At 46.9% G+C, this 18,527-nt stretch overlaps 1 protein-coding gene across 3 annotated transcripts; it reads right to left on the bottom strand.

The window, feature by feature from the left end:
* Positions 1-452: 452 nt before the first annotated feature.
* On the bottom strand, positions 453-16,060 carry SYNE4 (spectrin repeat containing nuclear envelope family member 4). Of its 3 annotated transcripts, none has more exons than XM_034438196.3 (13): positions 15,796-16,060; positions 13,102-13,401; positions 11,395-11,545; positions 9,420-9,596; positions 8,320-8,457; positions 7,484-7,678; positions 6,599-6,869; positions 5,604-5,680; positions 4,588-4,651; positions 3,754-3,911; positions 2,991-3,140; positions 2,190-2,245; positions 453-1,196 (listed from the first exon to the last, which is right to left on the bottom strand). In XM_034438196.3, exons 1-13 carry the CDS (start codon positions 15,855-15,857, stop codon positions 977-979), a joined length of 2,019 nt encoding a protein of 672 aa, XP_034294087.2. In that variant the 5' UTR covers positions 15,858-16,060; the 3' UTR covers positions 453-976. The 3 variants fall into 3 exon arrangements, with proteins under 3 accessions (XP_034294087.2, XP_034294086.2, XP_087732609.1); XM_034438195.3 differs by lacking the exon at positions 15,796-16,060 and adding an exon at positions 13,670-13,811; XM_087876483.1 differs by lacking the exon at positions 15,796-16,060 and adding an exon at positions 13,599-13,720.
* Positions 16,061-18,527: the final 2,467 nt, after the last annotated feature.

The following is an 18,527-nucleotide window of genomic DNA, read 5'->3' on the forward strand; positions in this document are numbered from 1 at the left end:
TCAGTTTCCATAATTAATTGTTTCTCAAACTTCACAACTTTTAAGGTGTGTAACTCACAGAATTCCCCAGTCATTATGCTAATGAGCTTTAAAGATATCTGGACTTCATCTCCCAGAATTCCCCAGTCAGCATGCTCTTGAACTGGAAAAATGGGTGGACTATAATTCCCAGAATTCCCCAGCCAGCATGCTAATGAACTTTAAAGATGTCTGGATTTACCTCTCAGAATTCCCCAGTCATGCAATTCAGCTTGAAAAGAGGTGGACTTCAGTTCCCAGGATTCTGGGAGTTGAAGTCCACTCATCTAAAAGGTGCTGTGGTTGACAAACTCCATCCTTTTATCTTTAGGACCTCTCAGGTACTCAGAGCTTTCTGGTAGGGGATCTTGTTTTGAGGATCAAGTTTGACATTGGTGTCATCTCCTGGATCACATCTACCTGCCACAACCAACCACTTTCTCTTTTTTTTAATTAGAAAATGGCAGATGCCAAAGGTACAAAACAACTCATGTACAAAAGTACCCATAATCCAAAGCTGGAAGTTACTCAAGATTTGGTACCCCCACCCAAAATGGATCTCTTGAGAAATCTGCTCTGTGTCCAGCAGATCTTGCTGGAGCTTCAAGATAAGCTTCTTTCTCCAAAGGTCAGTAGATGCCACCTGAGCAGTCACGGCCACAGGTTGATGTCCTACCTCTTTGCATGGATGGATGATCCTACTTTGAGGAAAGTCAGCCCCATCTTTACACTGGGACTACTCCAAGGTGGTTCAACAGACCTAAATCCAAGCTATCTTCCCGTAGTTGTAGGGATCTTCTGGATCTTCTGATCTGGAGCCCATCTCTGAGCAAATGTAGACACAAGGAACGCAACTTCTTGAAGTCCAGAAGAAGCCGGTCCAACTCCTAGGAGCCCATTTTTTCCTAGAGGACTCTTGACCTTGGTTGATTGCAACGTCCCCGTCCTCCAACCTCCTCTACGTGGGGGGCGGACCCTCATATTTTAGCATGAGGTGGAAGGATTTGGCAAAGCCGTTGGCCTGGAGGCAGGGGGGCTGGGAGAGGGGCAGGAAAGAGGACTGGCACAGCAGCCACACCAGCACCGCCAACATCGTGGTCAAGAGTAGCCAGAGGACGGAGGCGCTGCAGAGCTTCTGGGGCTGGGCACAGATCCCGGTGGGCAGCTGCAGGTCACATCTGGAGAGAGAACAGGGGGAGACGGTTTCAAGCTTAGATTTCAGATGGGCCACGAAGTACAGATATCCTCAACTTACAATCATTCGTTTAGTGGCCGTTCCAAGTTACAACGGCACTGAAAAGAGTGACTTTTGATGGTTTTCTCACGACCGTTGCAGCATCCCCAGGAGCATCACATGATCAAAATTTGGACGCTTGGCAACTGGCTCATAGTTATGACGGTCGCAGGGTCCTGGGGTCACGGGATCCCCTTTTAAGACCTTCTGATGAGCAAAATCAATGGGGAAGCCAGATTCCCTTAACTGTGTCACCAGGGGTGAAATGTAAAATGTGTTACTACCGTTTCTGTGGGCGTGGCTTGATGGGGAGGGGTAATATGACTGAGTGGGCGTGGCCAACTTTTTTTTTTTTTTTTTTTTTTTTTTACTTTTAAAACTTTTTTTACTTTTACTCTTCTGGCTGAAGAGGTTGTAGAAAAAATGCTTTTAAAAATTAAAAAAAAGCCTCTGATGATCGCGCGGCTCAGCTGGGCATTGCGGGGGGGAGCGCAGGGATTTTTGCTACCGGTTCTCCGAACCACCTGCCGCCATCGCTACCGGATCGGGCGATCCGGTCCAAATCGGGAGCATTTCACCCCTGTGTGTTACTAACTTAACAACTGCAGGCGATTCACTCAACAACCTGTGGCAAGAAAGATCATAAAATGGGACAAAACTCACTTAACAACTGAGTCTCGACTTAGCAACAGAAATTTTGGGCTCAATGATGGTCAAAAGTCAAGGGTTACCTATAATCCAATCCCAACAGAATCCAGCTATTGATACACTTCAGCAACCAGAATGCAGGGACAGACCTCCCAGTTGCATTCAGACAACATGCAGCGCCTGGTTGCTAAACTAACCCATTTTTTTCCCCCAGTTTGTGCATCACAGCGGCCGAAACAGGCCGAGTCCATAGACAATTCTTCTCAAAAACGTCTAAAAAGCCACTTACTCTTTCTCAATGGTAACCATAATTTCTGCTGACTTGGCATTTAGCGTCTTGGAGATCTAGGAAAAGATTCACAAGAGGGAAAGAAAATCAAACTTTTTTTTTTAAACAGGTTTTAAAAGCAGGATTTGCTTTTAAATTTTCCTTTCAAAACACGGAGGGTTTTTTTTGCAGCAGAGCAAATGCAGAGCAAAGGTTGAAAGCACAAGAGAGCCGATTTGGCCTGGTGGTTAAGGCACCAGGCTAGAAAGTGGGAGATGGTGAGTTCAAGTCCCACCTGAGGCCTGAAAACCAGAGGGGTAACTGTGTCCCAATCACCAGATGACAGGGAGTTCTAGTTCCTCCTCAGGCATGAAAACTGGCCGGGTGACTTTGGGCCAATCACTGGGAGGCAGTGAGTTCTAGTCTTGCCCTTGGGATGAAAGCCAACTGAGTTGAAGTCTCTCTCTCTCAGCCCAACCCACCTCACAGGATTGTTGTTATGGGGAAAGGAGGAGGAAGAAGAGGTGCTGGATATGTTCACTGCCTGTAATTATTTGTAAAAATAATAAAGACGGGATACAAACAAATACGTAATAAAAAATGTGACAGTACAACAGTTTGGGCTGCTGAATTTTGAGGCATTCATCTCCTTTGTGGGAGCTGACTATGAGAGAAGAGAAGGCACTTTTGGCATGCTCAGGAGATCTTTGCCAATTGCTTCTGTGATCTCCCAGCCAGATCTTGCCCACATTCACTTTTGTTTCATTTTTGAATTGTCGCTGACATCGTGGATCCCAGGCCATAACCGTGGGGTGGCCTTACCCGTTGCCCCTTCCCCGACTGGCTGGTGAGGAGGTTCTGTTTGCCTTTTTTCCTGGACCATCGCTGGACCTTCCTCCCCCTTGTCTGAATTTGCAGAGGCAGCTGCAGCTCCTTGGCCGGTGGGAGCACATCCCCATGGGTTATGGAGTCCTGAAAAATGGAAGAAGAGAAGCAGCGTAGCATAAGTGAAAGTGTTGGAAGATCAGAGTTTCCACTTGGCCCTCACCTTTCCTTCTCACCTGGAAAAAGACCCACCATAAAACCTTGTAAAAAATCAGCGGGAACCACCCCAACTGTTTCAGACGTATAAGAGGGGGTGATGGAATAACAGGTCTTGTTTTGGTCTCCGCTACTCCTGTCCTCCCTGGTGGGTTTTCCACTGGATTCCCACAGCTTCTCCGCAGGGACCCTTGTCAGAAAAAATTATGTCCCCCGCCAACTTTCCAATAGTCCCCAGCGCCTGCCAGGATCTCTCCAAGCTTCAGAGCTGAGCTTTTGCAGTGACAAAACACCCTGCGTGCAAAATCTCTCAGCTCTCAAACCGACCCTGGTGAGGATTTCATCTGTTTTGCATTATGATAGATTGATTTAATTCCTGTAGACCAATTTTAGCCCATAAATAATGCACTGTGTTTATTTATTCTTTTAAAGTTTATATATAAGGTAGTCCTTGACTCATGGCCACAATTGAGCCCCAAATTTCAGTTGCTAAGCGACTGAACCTTGCAAGTTCTGACTCTGCTTCACCTGATGAATAGCGTACCTCTTTGATCTCCGGAGGGATTCCCATTTGGTTCTGGCAGTTCTGGTCCAGCCAGGTCTCAATGCGTTTGGGATCAAACCCTGTGGCTTCAAGGGGTGGGCAGCAGACCCCTGTCCTGGGCAGCTGAGCAGCTCCTGGCTCCTGGGAGGTGGGACGTCCTACCCAAAAGAACAACAAAGTGGAAAGGGGCCCCAAAATGAAATTTTTGACCTGCAAGCCAAAGAAACTTCAGCAACTATCAGAAAAATAAACTTGCTTAAGCTTTTTAAGCAATTTCCAGCTCCAGATACAGCCGGATCACACTGTTGGCTGTGGAGGATGGACGCTGTGATCCCAGCGGAACCGGAAGGTGCCCCGTTGGCTCTAAATCAAAGTCATTTTATAGGGCAGATAGGCTGCATAAAAAAATTAATAAATATCTATAAATAAATAAACCAGCAGCTTTCAGAGGCACTTCAGCAAAAAATGTAGGCTAGGAAACAGCACAGGGTGTCCTCATTTAGCGACTGCCACTGTTCAGAGTGATGGTCGTCACTTTGCAACTGATCCTTGGAGGAGCTTGTATGAGCTTTGCAAGTCTGTAAAGCGAAGGAAGTTTTGAAGGCAGATCTTTCAGCACTGTCCTGTTTCCTTTGGCGACTGCTTTGCTTAACGACTGAGTGGCTGGTTCCTATTGTGGTCACTAAAGGAGGACTCGCTGTACATAATTTGGGGAGTGGATCAACAGCTAACAACATGCCGACTTTTGCAAGAACACAGAACCGGGGACTTAAATGTGTGACCCGGCTACTTTTTTAAAAAAAGTACCTTTTAAAAGGAAGATCCTGAACTCACCCAAAACATCTGTTTCCATCAGATGAGCCCCAGGCTCCCCCTCCTCTGGGAAACTGCTCTGCACCTGCACGATCGGCAGAGAATGGAGAACACATGCCAAGCACACGCTTAGAACGGGGCACCTGGATCTCCTCCCCCCCCCCACAACCCACAAAAGATCTTCCCAACTGGACAGTTTGTTTGCAGGAGTCCTCGACGTACGACTGCAACGGAGCCCAACATTTCTGTGGCTAAGCAAGACGGTTATTCAATGAGTTTTCACCCATTTTACAACCTTGCTTGCCACAATGGTTAAGTGAATCACTGCTCTGGAATGATTAATTGATTGACTGATTGATTAGAGTTGCGTTGCAATTGCAGGAAAGGGCCCTTGCTAGGAATGATGCTGTAAGCTGCCCGGAGGATGTGAGTTGGGTAGCTTTATAAATTTATTTCCCAAATAAATAATAAAGGCAGGTGGTCCTCGACTTACGACCACAATTTCTGTTGCTGAGTGAGACATTTGTTAAGTGAGTTTTGTCCCACTTTACGACCTTTCCTGCCACTGTTGTTAAGTGAATCGCTGTGGCTGTTAAGTTAGTATCCCGGTTGTTAAGTGAATCTGGCTTCCCCATTGACATTGTTTGGCAGAAGGTCACAAAAGGGGACACTGCAACCGTCATAAATAGGAGTCAGTTGTCAAGTGCCCCGATGTGGATCCCGTGTCCCTGGGGACGTTGCAACGGCCATAACTGTGAAAAATGATCCTAAGTCACTTTTTTCAGTGCCGTTGTAACTTTGAACGGTCACTAACTGAGCTCCTGTAAGTCGAGGACTACCTGTAAAAAGACTATTAGTCAAAGGAAGCCTCTCCTATCAGTGGCAGTCTACCTGTCTTTTTGAAAGACAAGTCCTGGCCAACCTAGAGCATTTCTTCCGCAAAGCAACATCTGGTCACCCTGGTTCGTTTCCAGCACCAGCCCAGGACTCGCCCCCCCCCACTTCCCCCCAATTCCTCCTTTTCCTCTGATACCCACCGAAAAGTCTTCCGTTCTGCCCCAGCTCCAGCGCCAAGAACGGCTCCTTCGCCGAAGATGGTCCCCTCGGCCAAAGCCTACGAGACAAAAAAAATATATATCTTTTTGCCCCCTGAATTTATGGGGAGGGGGCATAATCTAAGACCTTGGGGAGGGGGCTGCAGGGGTCTCTGCAATGAAAACACAGAAATGGGTGCTTGATAGACGGGGAGAAATCATCCCATCTTATTCTCTCTATTCCATATCAAAGGAAAAGTACAGAGAGAGAGAGACTGCCACGGAGCCCAAAGTTTATGTCGCTAAGCAAGACCGTTGTTAAGTGGATTTTGCCCCGTTTTACAACCTTCCTTGCCACCGTTGTTAAGTGAATCACTGCCGTTGTTAAGTTAGTACAGGTAGTCCTTGACCGGTAACAGCTTTAGTGACCGTCCGATGCTACAATAGCATCGGACAGGGGTGGGGTGGGTGGGGCAAAAGCCCTACTAAGCAGGTATATACAAAAGTATGAAGGCTATTGCTTAATGCATTGTAAGCTGCTCTGAGTCTCCGGAGAAGGGCGGCATATAAATCGAACCAATAAATAAATAAATAAATAAATAAATAAATAAATAAATAAATAAATAAATAAACTGTGGGAAGAACGGTCGTGAAATGGGGCCAAACTCACTTAACAACAGAAATCTGGGGGTCATTGGTGGTTGTAAGTGGAAGACTATCGGTAAGATGGTCGTTAAGTGAATCTGGCTTCCCCATTGGCTTTGCTTGTCAGAAGGTCGCAAAAACTGATCACCGGGACATGGCAACCGTCATAAGTCCATGCCAGTTGCCAAGCCTCTGAATCCTGATCATGTGACCCCAGGGATGTTGCAACGGTCATAAGTGTGAAAAACGGTCATGGGACACTTTTTTTTAGTGCCGTTGTAACTTTGAGCTGGTTGTAATCATGGCCTCTCTGCATTGAACAGGTATACCAGGTTCTCCCAGCCCCCACCTACCCACAACGGCACTGTAATACGATGAATCTTCATCCTGCGAGGTGGACCCCCCCACGTCCACCGAGGGGTCCCACTCCAGATCTGCAGCCGAGGACTCCCCGACGAGAACTCTGCAACACCGGGCTGGTTTCGGGGTGGAGTGGCCCCAAAGAGCCTCGGGAGTCAAGGCAGCGGGTTCAGGGTCCCCCGTGCGAAACGCCAGCGATTCCTCCGTGAAGCAGTCTGACTCCACGTCGCTGTCGCGGTCCGACTCCCACTGGTCCTCGAAGACCTGGAGACAGGATGGACATACGCAGACAATGGCCTCGGCCTCCGTGGGACAAAGCCACCTGGGCACCTGGCAATGCTCCCCAGTTAAACTCCCTTGTGGAGACCCAGGACTGGATGCAAGATTCCAAGGATGGTCTTACCAACGCAAGAAGGAGAAGAAGAAGGAAGAGAAGGAAGAAGAAAGGTGGAGGAGGAGGAGGAGGAGGAGGAAGAAGAAGGAGGAGGAGGAGGAGGAGGAGGAGGAGGAGGAGGAGGAGGAGGAGGAGGAGGAGGAAGGAGAAGGAGGAGGAGGAAGAGGAGGAGGAAGAAGAAGAAGAAGAAGAAGAAGAAGGAGGAGGAGGAGGAAGAAGAAGAAGAAGGAGGAGGAGGAAGAAGGAGGAGGAGGAGGAGAGGAGGAGGAGGAGGAGGAGGAAGAGGAGAAGAGGAGGAGGAGGAAGAGGAGGAGAAGGAGAAGGAGAAGAAGGAGAAGAAGAAGGAGGAGGAGGAAGAAGAAGAAGGAAGAGAAGGAAGAAGAAAGGAGGAGGAGGAGGAGGAGGAGGAGGAGGAGGAGGAGGAGGAGGAGGAGGAGGAGGAGGAGGAAGAAGAGGAAGACTTCACATGAGATGCTTGACATACCAGCCTCATGCTGACCAGGCGCCGCTGAAACTGGAACACTCTGGACAAGACCGCTTGGTGGAACCCAATCAGCTCCTTCAGGTCTTCCTCCAAGATCTCAGCATCCTCCGGCTGGCTCTTCTGGATCAAATTCTCAGCGCAGACCACGAGATGATCCACGTGTTCCGTGTTGGTCTGGACGTCTTGCTGGAACGCCTGGACATCAAGGAGACGACCCGGATCAATTTTCTGCATGGACATCTTCACCTCATGCACCCCTCTGCTGGGCCCAAACCCCACCCTGAATTTGGGAGTCAGCAAATGGGAGAAGCCACTTTACCCTTTGTTCAATGCCAAGTTCCTAGTCCTCATGATTGTTGGTGCCGGGGTGCAGCTTCCTTTAGTCTAAAATCAGTGTTTCTCAACCTTGAAGATGGGTGGACTTTCAATTCTGAGATTCTGGAAAGCTGACTGGGCAATTCTGGGAGTTGAAAGTCCACTCGTCTTCAAGGGGCCAAGGTTGAGGAGCACTGCTCTAGAGTAGAAGCTACTAAACGCAGGGAACTCCTGTGATTTTTGGCTGAGGAATTCTGGGAGCTGAAGTTCACATCTCTTAAAGTTGCTGAGATGGAGTCTACAGTCCTTTCCTGGATGCTGACAAAATAACTGAGAAACATCTCAGGGTATTTTGCCTCCAGAGCTGGAAAATCCTCCGAAGGAAGCCAAATCCCAAGTGAGGATTCCAGTCCAGAGCTTAGAAAAATTGAATGAACCTTTAGGAAAAAAACCAGGAACCAGGAAAGGTGAAGCAGTGAAGCACCTGATTACCTTTCCGATGGACCCAGGATCCATTTTACCTGCAGTTGTATCATTTTCTCCAGCGGCGTCCCTCCGGAGAAGTGCTCGACGTCTGTCAGCCGCAGGTCCAGTTCCATCAGTCGCACCTGGATGGTTTCCTTCTTCAGTCCAAACTTCTCCCATTGATTGACAAAATGCTGAGGGAGAATCCAGAGCCGATGAAAACACGCTGCTCCTCATCCTCCCAGCCAAGAGGGACTTCAAGGAAGAGAAGCTCTGTAGCTCAGGGTTGAACTGTGGGGCCCTGGGTGCTCTCTGAGCTTGACTGCTTCCTTGCAGACGTTCCATGACCCAACTAGGGAACATCATCAGTGCTAGACGGGAGGAGGAGGAGGAGGAGGAGAAAGAAGATGGGGGGGGGGTCTTTGGTGCTCTCTGAGCTTGACTGCTTTCTTGCAGATGTTCCATGACCCAACTAAGTAACATCATCAGTGATAGACGGGAGGAGGAGGAGGAGCAGGAGGAGGAGGAGGAGGAGGAGGAGGAGGAGGAGGAGGAAGACGACCGGGGGTGGTCTTTGGTGCTCTCTGAGCTTGACTGCTTTCTTGCAGACGTTCCATGACCCAACTAGGGAACATCATCAGTGCTAGACGGGAGGAGGAGGAGGAGGAGAAGAACTGTGAGGTCCTTGATGCTCTCTGAGCTTGGCCATATTCTTGCAGACATTTCATTACCTGACTAGGTTACATCATCAGTGGTAGAAAGGAGAGGAGTCTGTGGAGAGGAGGAGGAGAAGGACTGTGGGGTCCCTGGCGTCTAAGAGGACATCAGGGTTGTTTCTTGCAAAGATTTCATTATCCAACTAGGTAACATCATCAGCGCTAGAAGGAAATGTATATAAGCAGAGAGCAACCCCCATTCTCTTCTAGCACTGATGATGTTCCCCACTTGGGTCATGAAACACCTGCTAAAAAACCGCCAAGTTCACAGAGCACCAAGCACCCCCCAGAGGTCTAAGAGACGTCTAAGGTTTGGTGGGCAGTACCGTCACTAAGGGGTCATGTCCAAACATGACCCCCACTCCAGAGCTGGCCGAGACCAACCCACGGCACCAAGGAGACCCTCCTTCTCTTCCGAATCAAGGCTCCACCCAGCTCACCTGAAGTCTCCTGGAAACAGCAGCCGCTCGAGTCCGCAATTCCTCCCAGCGCCAGTTGACCTCCTGCACGGAGCACTTCAGGCGTGGACTGATGTTCCCCATCCACACCAGCTGGCGGTACTGCCTGTTCAAGGACTCCAAAGACCATACCTTCCCTGAGATGTCCTTCTGCAATGCCTGGGCGGGGAATCCCAGAAGAGTTCAGATCAGCAGCATGGAAGAGTTTGCCCAAACATGGTTGGCTGGACCCCGGGAATTTAATTCCAACTTTCTAGTTCATATCACTTCTGCATCGCTCATCCACCAACCTGCCAGCTTTGCCACAGAAGATCTGTGGACTTCAATTCTGGGAGTTGAAGTCCACAAGTCTTAAAAGTTCCCAGATTGGACCCTTCATGGTACAGGATCTCCTGCCTGAGTAGGGGGTTGGACTAGAAGACCTCCAAGGTCCCTTCCGACCTTCTTCTCCTATTTCTACCTCTGGGGCCCTCCGTTTGCAGCCTCTTTCTTGCATTTTGATTCCGATTTCACGCCTCGCCAAACACATTCAGAGCAGGGAACACAAAGCTGCCTCTGTGTCTCTCCACAAAGGTGTACCCAGGCCTCTCAATGCCACGTTTGTTTGCTGTGACTTTTGGCTCCTGGTGATTTTTGGCCATCAAAAGAGCTGCGTTTATCTCGGGGATCTCTGCAGATCTGGAGAGCTACCCAACCCTTCCTCGCCTGGGAGAAAGGGGAGCCCGTAAATTTCCCAGGATGGCTTTCTTTGATTTATTCTAATTATTGATTCCATTGATACACACGGACACACATCCCTTTCTCTCGCTCCCTTTCTCTCCCCTTCGTTTCCTATTTCTGCTCAGTTTTTTTCTTTGTACTTTATACCATAAAACGAATTTTTAAAAAAATTGAGATAAATTTATACTGCCGCCCCCCCCTCAAATGAATGACTCTGTGTGGCTAACAACAAATGTTAAAATACTACGAGTAACAATGTAATTACAGGTAGTCCTCCACTTACAATAGCTCACTTAGTGACCATTCAAAGTTACAACTGCAGTGACCAAAGCAAATGACTATTTTTCACAGTTAACCCCCTTCCAGCACTGAGGATGCAGCAACCCTAACCCTATGCCTGACTAGGTGGCTCAGTGGCTAAGACACTGAGCTTGTCGATCAGAAAGGTCGGCAGTTCGGCAGTTCGAATCCCTAGTACAGGTCTCCTGTGTGAGCACGGGGTTGGACTAGATGACCTCCAAGGTCCCTTCCACCTCTGTTACTGGGTAACATAGTCCCATATTGACCCATAGTCACAGGGTCAAATTTCAGACACTTGGCAAGTGATTCATATTTACGACGGTCGCAGTGTCCGAGGGTCATGTGACCCCCTTTTGCGACCTTCTGGCAAGCAAAGTCAATGGGGAAGCCAGATTCACTTAACAACGGGGCTGCTAACTTATCAAGTGCAATGATTCACTTAACAACTGTGGCCAGAATGGTCGTAAAAGGGGGCAAAACTCACTTAACCAATGTCTTCCTTAACCACATAAATTTTGGCTCAATTGTAGCCTTTAAGTCGAGGACTTCCTGCAATTATTTTTTCAAAAAATATGTTTATTTTTTTTTAAATATGTGATTTAAAAATATACATTTAGTTTTTAAAAGGTTTTAAAAACGTGTTTAATTTAAAAAAAGGGTTTTACTCTATTTTAAATTTTAAAAAGATACTACTTAACACTTAACTTTAAAAATCGTTTTAGAAATACATTTTCTTTTTAAAAGTATTTTTTTTTAAAAAAAGACGTACTTTTGATTTTGATAAACAGAAAGACTGAAAGAGCCAAAACAAATGACCCCCATAAAACAAGCAGCCAGGGTATTTGTTATCTTGGCAACAAGTCAGCTTGGGAGGAGATGGGCAGCAAAAAAATTTCATAAACAGTGTAAAATCCAGAAGAAGTGGAATTCTGCTTACCCGGAACCTTTGCAGCTCTTTTTTGGAGCCGGCGTAGGAGACCTGGGAGGACCTGGGAGAGGCGGCCACCGTCTCAGCCGCCTGGAGCCAGTCCTGGAAGCGGAAGACGCCGTCCTGGAGGCTCTTCTGCAGGGTCCAGGCCTCCTCCTCCCTGAGGGCAGGGCAGGGCAGGGCATGAAAGGCCGAGATGGGTACCCCCACCCACCCACCCACCCACCCAGCCCCCGTTCTTTCCTTCCTTCTGAATGGAAAAGGACGGAGTGTTTCCTGATGGGGAAAGCAGAGGCAGGCGGGTCACGAACACCAGCCCAGCAAGAGGGGTGGCTCTTAAAAGGTGCCCTTCCCCACACAAGGAGATGGATCAGAAAAGGAAAAGAGGTATCTATCTATCTATCTCATCTAAGTACCATCCATCCATCCACTCAACTATCCATCCATCCATCCATCCATCCATCCATCTATCTATATTTGTTATTATCTAGCTATCATCTATTTATCTCTTTCTCTCTCTCTCTATTCACTCTATCTGTCGGTCGGTCGGTCGGTCTGTCTGTCTGTCTATATTTGTTATTATCGAGCTATCATCTATTTATCTCTTTCTCTCTCTCTCTATTCACTCTATCTATCTACCCACCCACCCATCCATCCATCCATCCATCCATCCATCCATCCATCCATCCATCCATCCATCTATCTATCTATCTATCTATCTATCTATCTATCTATCTATCTATCTATCTATCTATCTATCTTTGTTATTATCTAGCTATCACCTAGCTATCATCTATTGATCTCTCCTTATGTACAATTAAAGCATATACACCAAAGACAAATTTCTTGTATGTCCAATCACACTTGGCCAGTAAAGAATTCAATTCAATTCAATTCAATTCAGTTCAGTTCAGTTCTGTTCTGTTCTGTTCTGTTCTATTCTATTCTATTGTCTATCCACTCTTATCTATATCTATCTATCTATCTATCTATCTATCTATCTATCTATCTATCTATCTAACATCATCTATCTGACATCATCTATTTATCATCTATTATCTATCTATCTACCATCCACCCATCCATCTCTCTCTCTCTCTCTTCTGCATACTCCTCTCAAGGTATTTCATCCATGGTCTGCCAGCTCAGTATGAAACTCGGCTGATGGATGTGCAGGCATAAACCTAGAAATCCTTGCCACTCTTTCTAGCACAATTAATTTCATGCACTGCATTTATTATAGCCATGCACTCCAACAATTCTGGATGGTTTACATAATCCAATCCAAGATAAAATAATTAAAAACATAAATAAAACCAGGCAGCCTGGACTGAAAGCAGGTAATAAAACACTGTGTGGCAGCCCTTCTCATCCAAAAAAAGTATATTAAGCCCAGGCTTGGCACCAAAGCCAGGCTTTAGGAGTGTTTCAGAACCTCAAACACCAAAGCACATTCCTTTCTATGATTGTTGCACATTCTGCACCTGCTTACTCTCTTACAATCCCTTTCTCTCCAATAAATATAAACACAAACATTAATTCCCTTCTTGCTAATTATCCCAGCATTCCCAAGGGCAGAGGAATGAAGAAATGGAAAGCACCACTGCAGTCATGTGATTTTTCCATTTAGTGACCACTTCACTTAACAACTGTCGGTCCCAATTGTGGTTGCTAAACGAGGACTCCTTGTTCTCCTAAGAAGCTCATTCCCCTCACCTGATCCGTTTCTCTACAGTCACCATGCAAAGGTTGCAAGCAGCATTTAGTGGCATCATCGGCTCCCCAGACCACCTGCGGCATCTCTGCTTATCCGGGAAAAGGTCAAAATTCACAGCTCCTCCCTGCATCCCAAATGTTGGTTTCAGCCTTGTGGCTCCGTGGTAGAAGATGCCCCAAAACTCCCCTTGAGATGTCCGAGGGCTGGAGAAAACCCCAAATGCCTCCGGTTTGTTCCAGTGGCTTGGAAGAAGGTAAAATCCTCTCGCCAGCCTTATCTGGAGAATCCCATTCAGACTTCTAGAAAACAAAAGGAAAGAAAATGTGAAAAGAAAGAAAGAAAGAAAGAAAGAAAGAAAGAAAGAAAGAAAGAAAGAAAGAAAGAAAGAAAGAAGCCAGCGTCAGAAGAGCTCTTAAGAGCGAAGCAGGCTTTTTCAGGCAGACTTTGACAATATATATCGATTTTTAGCATTTTGCCCTCCAAATGAATCACGCACCAACTTTGCTAAAGTTTCGATCCATGCTAAAGAGGTGATTATTCCCTTTGCAATTAGAGATCCCGGAATACCTGTTTTTATTGCCTGTGATCTGCTTTATGGCATGCAAATCTACTTTTAATGTTGCACAGCCTTGAAGGTGCATGGCGCTGAATGAATAAATAACACCAGTCACAACATGGGTGTGCACAGACTGCATTTATCTAACAAAGCACATGGGGCACGTGCGGAGTGTATTTATATAACTACAGCTCATCTGGCTCCAGGGGAGAACAGCCACTTCCCTCAAAAAGGTGTGTGCAAACATTCTTCTTTCTTTCTGACTTCTTCGCTTTATAATTTATATTCAGGGTTTGTTCCCTGTATGCATGCTTTTGTTTAAGCAGGAAAAATAGCCCTGCATTTTCGCAAACCCTTATTTTTTCCCCAAAAATTCCATCTCCCTCCCACTGCTGTTATTCTGAAAAAATAACAACAACAACAACAACAACAACCTGCCACATAACACCCCAGAATTAACAACTGTTAAGAAGGAAGACAAAAAAATCTGGGTAATGCTTGGAGACAACGGAAGAGAAGAGGAAGAACTGGAGAAGATCACAAATGGAAGTAGAATGACTGCAGCCCTTGGGTGCAATCCCAAAACATCTGGAGCGCCACTTGAACCTCATCGGCATTGACAAATTCACCATCAGTCAATTGCAAAAGGCAGCTTGACTTGGAACTGCTTCCATCCTGTCACAAGACCTGTAACACCATCAAACATCCACATCTGCCTATCCCAGGTCCATGGGAAGGACTCGATAGGTAGACAAACATGCCAAAGGCAATCTGAACATCTGGCTGACTGTGCAACCAACTGTATTCAGAGTCCTTCAATTCTGGGTAATAGACTTGAATTTTCTGGAGGGGTAAAATTCTTCAATGCACTCTGGAAAACTGTATCTGGATTTTGCAGTTTTGTAAACCTTGGTTGTTCGGCCAGCCCCGAGCTCTGTGGACTATAATTGCACAGATTGCTGGTTTATGAAGTTTCATACTCCATGCAATTTGCAAAACATCTGGATGGAATGTCTATGGAGACTCTCAATTGTCTAGGTTGTGGTTGTCCCAAAGGTGCTTTTCCCTCCCCTCCCCCCCCAAAAAAAAGACAAATGGACTTTTGGCTTTTTTCTTTGAAAATGTTTCCCTGCTGATCCAAGAAGCTTCTTCAGTTCAGGTTCTTTGAGGTCATCCAGACTTTCCGCCTGTTTTGTGCAGGTTTGAACAATCCCTGACCAATAGCTGTGGAGGCTTTGCTTGAAATTACCCAGGGAAAGGGAAAGGAGGGAGGGAGGAAGGGAAAGGAAGGAAAGAAAGAAAGGAAGGAAGGAAGGAAGGAGAAGCAAAGGAAGGAATATAGAGAGAATGGGTGAATTAATGGATGGATGGATGGATGGAAGAAGGGAGGAAGGAAGGAAGGAAATGAAAAGAAAGGAAGGGGGGAGGGAAGCCTTTCTCCCAATTTATCCAATTGCTTTTATAATTAGGAAATTCTCCTTAACTTTCCACTGGAATCATCCTTTCTCTAATGTCTATTACTCCATCCCTCAGCAGCCTCTGAGCATGTACAGAGTGCACCTTGCCTACCTACCCCTGAGCAACCTGCCCATCTCCTGCTGGGGCATTTTTTTCAAGTCCCTGAAAGTACCAGACGCCCCTGAATAACACAATCACCCTTGCTAAAAGTCCACCTTTCATTCAGTCCTGTCTTTTCCGAGGCCAGAGCCCTGCGACCCACCAGCCTTCAAAGAAAAATACTTATTTTTACTGATATATCATTTTTAGAAATCACCTGTCCCCTTCCCAGAGCACGCTTGTGTGTGTATGTGTGTGTGTGTGGGAGAGAGAGAGAGAATCCCAGTCCCTCTTAATGTGTCCATCAATCACCTGTCACTTCAACCTGCAGCCCCGCCTTGCACGGATCATCGAGACAAGGAGGTTGCATTTTCACGGTGCTCAATTTTCAGCCCTGCAGCTTTTGCAAACTCACTCCCACGATCAAAAGAACCCGTGTGAGAGAAAAGGGCTGGCACCGAGACTTTGCAACATCCCTGGCAGGTTGCTGCCTCCCCCCCCGCCCAAGGCTCAGAAGAGACCCCAACTTCAGGCAGCCCAGCAATCCCCCCCCCTCCCGAAAGGGAAACTCTGAATCTACCTGCCATCCAGAAGCCGGGATCCTCTCTCTGAGCTGCTGCATTTCCCCTGCCTGTCAATCATTAAACGGTTGACAAACAAGGACTGGGACAGAGAGCGCCATCCTCTTCCTCCTTGGCCAACGTGACGGAAAACAGGTGTGCAAATGCGCAGCGCAGGCTTGGCGGGGGAAACCTGAAAAAGCCCGCCTGGCCAGGTTTGCTCCTTCTGCTCTTCAAGCAAAGAGCGGTTCTCCACCTCACCTGCGCCAGGAAGGCGAGCAGGGAGGGTTGGCAGGTAACTCTATTCTCTCGGGGCGAAAGGACCTGGCCCAACCCATTTCCAGCTCTGGGTGGCAGCTGCTTCTCCAGCAGGGCACAGTGCCAAAGCCACATATGCCACCTGCCGTTTTCCAAGCCAGGGGCCTCGTCTTAGCCGCCCAGTGGGGCTGGACAGGTGAGTGCCCCACCCAGGGAAGGGACGTTCGTTGAACATAAGAGCATAGAACATAGGATACTAGGGCTGGAAGAGACCTTGGAGGTCTTCTAGTCCAACCCTCTGCTCAAGTAGGAGACTCTTACTCTACCACCTCAAACAAATGGTCATCCAGACGTTTCTTGAAGACCTCCAGTGATGGAGCATCCACAACTCCTGGAGATAAGCCGTTCCATTGGTTAATTGTTCGGTCAGGAAATTTCTCCTTAATTCCAGGTTGCTTCTCTCCTTGGTTAGTTTCCATCTGTTGCTTCTTGTCCTGCCTTGGACAATAACAGGAGTTGGAAGGGACCTTAGAGGTCTTCTAGTCCAACCCCCTGCTCAAGGCAGATCTTATATAATTCCGGACAAATGGCTGCACAATCTCTTCTTTAAAACCTCCAATGATGAAGCACCCAATACTTCTAGTGGCAAGTCATTCCACTGGTTAATTGTTCTGTCAGGAAATTTCTCCTTATTTCTAGGGTGGTTCTCTCTCTTTAATGAGTTTCCACCCACTGCTTCTTGTCCAGCCATCAGGTGCTCTGGAGCAGGGGTCTTCAACCTTGAAGCCTGGCAGACTTCAACTCCCAGAGTTCTTTTGCTGGCTGAGGAACTCTGGGAGTTGAAGTCCACAAGTCTTAAAGTTGCCAAGGTTGGAGACCCCTGCACTAGCATGCCAGCTGGGAAATTCTGGGAGTTGAAGTCCGCCAGGCTTAAAGTTGCCAAGGTTGGAGACCCCTGCTTTGGAGAACAAATCCATAATAAATAGATTGACCCTCTCTTCTCTGTAATAGCCCCTCAATTATTGGAAGACAATGAACATGTCACCCTTGGTCCTTCTCTTCGTTAGAGTAGATATACCTAATCCCTTTAGTCGTTCATCGTATGGTTTAGATTCCAGACCCTTTAACACGGACGTGTCCAAGCTTTGCAATTATTAAGACTTGTGGACTTCAAGTCCCAGAATCCCCCAGCCAGAGTTCTTCACTGCAAAACCCACATTCACATAGCAAATCTACTTGGCTTCCTTGGACAACCGTTTGTCCTGGGTGGAATAAGATCTCCTGGCTTGGGCAGAGGGTTGGACTAGAAGACCTCGGAGGCCCCTTCCAGCCCTAGGATTCTATGGTTCTAAAATTGAATCTGCAGGCTGAGGGACAATGGTCTCTCCATAGTTTGCAATTGACCCAGCCCTTTCTAAACCTCCTGGCTGGGGGATTCTGGGAGTTGTAGTCCACCTCTCTTAAAGTGGCTCAGGTTGAAAAAACTGTTAACCTGGAGCATATTTAGCTGCAAACACCACACTTCCCGAAATATGCTTTGTTTCTCCGCACCAAAAAGTCCCAACCACAGTTTAAGGAAGTACAATTCAGAAACCTGATAACCTAGAACGGTGTAAAAGTCAGGAAGACCTTCGGCCCCAAACAGCCACCAAAGCTGGGCTCCAGAGTCCAAAAAAGCAGACAAAATCATCGCAATTACACAAAACCAAACAAGGAAGCCGACGACGGACTAAAAGGTTTGCATTTTTTTTTGCATAAGCTTAAATCCGGGAGAGGAAAAATGTGACTTTCAGACGGGCAGGTGCAAATATGCTGCTCAAAAAAATAAAGGGAACACAAGCAGAAGACATCCGAGATCTGAATGAATGAAATAGCCTTATTGAATACTTTGTTCTTTACATACAGTAGTTTATACACTGCTCAAACAACTAAAGGGAACACAAAACTACTGAATGTAGCAAACAAAGTATTTAATAAGGCTATTTCATTCACTTAACAACCGTGTAACTAACTGCAATGGCTCACTTAACAACGGCAGCAAGAAAAATCATACAATGGAGCAAAACTCATTTAACAGCTGTCTTGCTTAGCAACATAAATTTTGGGCTCAATTCTGGTCATAAGTAGAGGACTACCTGCGTTTGAAGCACCCAAGAAGAGCATTAAAACGGGCCGAGTGTGTGATTGTGATTTTTCTTTCTCCAATTTATAGTCTAACCCAGTGTTTCTCAACCTTGGAAGCTTGAAGATGGATGGACTTCAACAGTGCTGGCTGGGGGATTCTGGGAGTTGAAGTCCACCCATCTTCAAGCTACCAAGGTTGAGAAACACTGGTCTAACCTAAAAAATGGCTAACCAAAAAATTAAAGTGCCTAAAAGGCTTGGTGGAAAGAATGATCCTCTCGGTGTTTCTGAACTACAGATCCCATTATCCTTTTCCACTAGTCATGTGGACGGATGGCTGACGGGGACATCACACAAATCAGGCGAGATG

The sequence above is a fragment of the Pantherophis guttatus genome, chromosome 10 (genome assembly GCF_059756535.1).
Source record: "Pantherophis guttatus breed Tessera chromosome 10, ASM5975653v1, whole genome shotgun sequence".
NCBI lineage: Eukaryota > Metazoa > Chordata > Lepidosauria > Squamata > Colubridae > Pantherophis > Pantherophis guttatus.

What these genes read in the sequence shown, in the direction of transcription:
- SYNE4 (XM_034438195.3), bottom strand. Translation starts at nt 13,797, where the DNA reads ATGCAGTCTGTGCACACCCATGTTGTGACTGGTGTTATTTATTCATTC. An exon ending in ACTGTAGAGAAACGGATCAG is followed by an intron (nt 11,546 to 13,101) that starts GTGAGGGGAATG and finishes CCCTGCCCTCAG; the next exon opens with GGAGGAGGAGGCCTGGACCC. An exon ending in AGTCGGGGAAGGGGCAACGG is followed by an intron (nt 2,246 to 2,990) that starts GTAAGGCCACCC and finishes ATCTTTTCCTAG; the next exon opens with ATCTCCAAGACGCTAAATGC.